Genomic DNA, 4635 nt, shown 5'->3' on the forward strand with positions numbered 1-4635 from the left:
CAGCTGACGTGCCTGTACCAGAAACACTTCCGTGGTTGGTGTGTATATAACATCTTCTTCCATACCCAGGGTCTTCTTGACGCAGGCACACGACTGTTCATATGTTCCAGAGGAAGTGACGAGAACTTGGCCTCAGAGTTGCACTCTGAAGAAATGGCAGATGGTGGGTGGAAATTGATTCAGAGTTAATCATTTGTTCTTGAGATTTATGAACAAGATTTGGACTGGCAGTGAAGGAGCGAAATAAGGAGGGCACCGAAGGAAAGTGACCCTGTGCACGTGGACCCCACGACACACTCTCTCTGGGAAGGTTATCTTCCAGGGTTTGTGCACACTTTCCCTGGGAAGGCCATCTTCCGGGGTTTTTTGCAATAGTCTCCACTAAAATCCAGCAAACAGGTAGAGCTATTGTTTGTCTGACAATAAAGATGATGCAGATGAAAACCAAGAAATATGCAGCTCTTTCCCCAGAATAAAACAAAGACATAGATTGAGAGAGGAAATGTTTCTTATAACTCATGGAAATGATTAATGTCCAAGAAAGCTTATATTCTGAAGTAGCCCCACAATTATATACAAATCCAGCCTTGATTGGGATGCATTAGGGCCATGGGGACAGTGAGGATGCTTTGAGGGGCTGTGAGCTGGATCTGAGTTCAACTGGATGATGCAGAATTGGGATGAACTGACATCTTGGTGCCAGCTTGATGTTGTTTGGCATTTGTGAACAAGGCAGTATTTGTGTATGGTATCTGTAAGGAAGAGTTTTCTTTTTTTCCCACAGATTTTGACTATTTGCTCTCTATCCACCTACAATGAATAAAGCTAACACACTCCACACTAGCACAATCCTAAAAGTCACCGTGTTCTCAGAAGTGAGTGTCGGGATCTCAGCTAATAGCATCCTCTTTCTTTTCCACCTCTGCATGTTCTTTGGTGGGCACAGACCTAAGCCCATTGATCTCTCCATTGATTTATTATCCCTAATCCAACTAACAATGCTCATCACTATGGGCCTTATAGCTGTGGACATGTTTATACCTAAGCAGAGTTGGGATTCCACCACATGCCAAGCCCTTATCTATTTGCACAGGTTTTTGAGGGGCCTCTCCCTTTGTGCTACCTGCCTGCTGAATATCCTTTGGGCCATCACACTCAGCCCTAGAAGCTCCTGTTTGGGCAAGTTCAAACATAAATCTCCCTATCATATCTTCTGTGGCCTTCTTTTCCTCTGTATACTCTATATGTCTCTTAGCTGTCACTTCTTAGTATCAATCACTGCCACCCTCAATTTGACCTCGGAACACTTTATGTATGTTACTCAGTCTTGCTCACTTCTACCCATGAGCTACTCCCGACAAAGCACAGTTTCCACAGTGCTGGCCCTCAGGGAAGCCTTCCTGATCAGTCTCATGGCCCTCTCCAGCGGGTATATGCTGACTCTCTTGTGCAGGCACAAGAGGCTGTCCCAGCATCTTCACAGTACCAGCCTCTCTCCAAAAGCATCTCCAGAGCTAAGGGCCACCCGAACCATCCTGCTGCTCATGAGCTTCTTCATGGTTTTCTACATTTTGGACATTGTTATCTTCCACTCAAGAATGAAGTTCAAGGATAGCTCAATATTCTACTGTATCCAGATTCTTGTGTCCCATAGCTATGCCACAGTCAGTCCTTTTGTGCTGATTAGTACTGAAAAGGGTATAATTAAGCTTTTGAGATCAATGTGTGGGAGGATAATAAATATTTGATTATTCAGTGATGGGTATTATCCCTTAATATAAACAATATGCTGTCATCAGAGCTGTGAATTGTGGCATGGTGGGAACAAACTGTGCCTTAAATTAAAATATGAAATCATCATTTTTCTGTTGAACCTGTTTACTATGTGTGGATGGCAGGTTATATAAAGAAAATTAAACTGCCTCACCCTCAGATATCATGTTAGGTTTTTATTTCTCCATGGGATTTTCAAGGAGACCTGTGAGGTGATTCTCACTTGACTTGAGTTAGCAAACACAAATTAACGTGGATGCAGATGACCATAGAGGTCAGAGTTATCAGATACTCTGTAGCTAGAGTTATGGGCCATTGTGGGCCACGGAATGTAGGAGGAGTCAATCAAATTTGAGTGTTCTAGGAAGCAGTATCCTCGCCTGCTGAGCCATCTCTCTGGCACGGTCCAGTACTTTAAACACATGGCAGCTTATGACAGTTTCAATAATTCAGTTGCTGTAGTTGTTTATATTTTGGAGAGCTACATAACCACATGTTGTTTTGAGAATAAATTATTAAATGATCAAGAAAACACATACACATAGAGAAAAAACGATATGCAGATGACCATACTGTTATTTGCACAATGATGCTCATATAACTGGATTTAAAATAGTCATAATCAAAGGTAGGAGGGCCACTGTCTAGAGGGCCAGGACATGGATTCCCAATGCTAACAAATGTTAGATTTGGTACACGAGGAACAGTTTCAACATCTTACCATGCCAGTGAGAGACAAGAGTCCACATCTCAGTGAATTACTAACAAAAGACAGAGCTTCAAGGAGTCAAACTGATAAAGACAAAAGACAAAGTACTTTTTATGGGATAAAAACATGGAAATATAAATAGTGGATTAGACATAGATAATTACTTAGCTGCAACATCAATACAAGTCAGTGAGAATTGTAGTGTGCCTACATATTTGTATCTAGCACCTATTCAGAGACACACTTCATGCAGGGGAACGCAAACAGACACACAGCTGAACACACTAAGAGGCACGATACACAGACAAATACACTTAGACACAGTCCACATAACTTAACACACTAGAAGCACACATCATACAACCCAACACACACTCAGAGACATCCTTCACACAGATGAACACACTCACCCAAACATTCTACACAGCTGAACACACTCACCCAAACATTCTACACAGCTGAACACACTCAGAGGCACACTTCACACAGGTGAACATACACTCAGTGAAACAATTCACACTGCTTAGCACACACTCAGAGGCACACTTCAACCAGCAAAAGTGTGAGGCACAGTCACGAACATGAACCCATTCACATCTAGAGTTGAGTGGGAAGAGAAAGAACGGAGGTCTGTTCCTGGTCCTGTCTACACTTTGAGTGAGTCATAGTGTCTGGACCAGCCTGCGTGTTACCCAATGGAATGATGTTTAGCAAGGTGATGCGAGAGAACGTTAAAATATCAAGAGTGTGGTTGACTAGAAAGAAACCACACAGCACTAAGATGCATAAAACACGTGAGCAGAGGGGCCTGGTGGCTCAAGTCCGTAGCCCTGAAGAGGAAACAGGAGGGTGGTGAGAGCAAGGACAGCAGGAGAGACAGGAGTGAGTCCAGGCCAGCACACAACAGCAACACCAAAAACAAAAAGAAAGAATATTTCTATTAAAAAATCCCTAAATAAACAAATGGAAAATATGCAAGGGAGAGGTTTAGTATTACGTCATGTCCCTGGTGAAGGGCATGAAACACTCATGAGACACCACAACCACAATCAGAGCAGCACCGACACTGTCAGATGGAATGGCAAACCCCAGGAGCTTTGTGGAAAAGTATGGGAATTTCAGAGTCACAGACAACTCATGGGAGCATCCAAACCCCTCATCCTAATGCAGAGAAATTAAAAAGTCTGATATTGGTAGAGACCAATTACATATGAAGTTAGAAATGAGCACAGTTTGGGTCGCCTATGTGATTGACCCTGGCACTCCTCTGACAGATGTGTCATGGGAGTTTATGAGGAAAGTTTGAGCCCAGCACCTGCCACACCACCTCAGTTTGATGTTTTCTAGGATGCAATGGAGTAAAACTAACAGAGAGACAAAATTCCCACCAGGGATGCCATGTTTCTCAGGGCCCTAACGGGATCTTAGTCACACACAGGCATTAGAATTGCAGTTTCAGAGAGGCATTAAAGGCACCAGTAACCCAAGCCTGTGCAGAACTCCTCAGGCAGAGACCTCCCCTGTCATGTCCACCAGGGTAAGTGCTCTGCACACAGTGCAGACTTGGAAGGTGGTCGGGTCCCAGGCAGGCTGTAGAGGAAGAGCAGTGTGGCTCAGGGAGGTTTTCAGCATCTGCAGGAGATGCTGAGCTCTGGCAGCCCCTCAGCACAGGGGACCGTGTACTGCACGAACGAAGGATTTGCAGTGAATGATGTTTATTTCTGTAATTTAGCATCTTGCAATTACATTGCATTAATCTTCAGCCTGTATTCCTTTTTTGAGTGTACAATTTCATGTTCACTAGCTGTGTCAGCATTCATGTTCCATGTGTGTACTTTTAATATGTAAGATAAGAGAATCGATGTTTTCTTTTTACATTTCAATTACAAACCCTCTTAGCATGTGTGGTTGTCATATCACAAATATGAGTATTATGAGTGACTTCCGTAGATAGGGTAATTAAAACAATTTCAAGATTTTATGAAATGAGTCCATTCCCAATTTCATCTCTTAGAGAATATTGTCTCACTACAACAAAGTATATAACCAAGATTTTTCCTATATTTTTCTTCCTCAGTTCATCTTCAGAAGTTGCCAACTGGTGGTGTTGGTCTCTGCCCAGACTTTAGAAGTTAAGAAATGTCAGCAGAGGA

General features: G+C 42.9%; 1 protein-coding gene across 1 annotated transcript; it reads left to right on the forward strand.

Annotated features, from left to right (window-relative positions):
* The first annotated feature begins 815 nt into the window (after positions 1-815).
* On the forward strand, positions 816-1748 carry LOC126494070 (vomeronasal type-1 receptor 44-like). The gene has a single exon (XM_050131295.1). It carries the CDS (start codon positions 816-818, stop codon positions 1746-1748), a length of 933 nt encoding a protein of 310 aa, XP_049987252.1.
* Positions 1749-4635: the final 2887 nt, after the last annotated feature.

This window comes from Alexandromys fortis, unplaced genomic scaffold (assembly GCF_014885135.2).
Source record: "Alexandromys fortis isolate MF-2015 unplaced genomic scaffold, M_Fortis_MF-2015_v1.1 scaffold_378, whole genome shotgun sequence".
NCBI lineage: Eukaryota > Metazoa > Chordata > Mammalia > Rodentia > Cricetidae > Alexandromys > Alexandromys fortis.

Excerpts from the sequence above, each read along its gene's own strand:
- LOC126494070 (XM_050131295.1), top strand. The coding sequence starts at position 816 with ATGAATAAAGCTAACACACTCCACACTAGCACAATCCTAAAAGTCACC.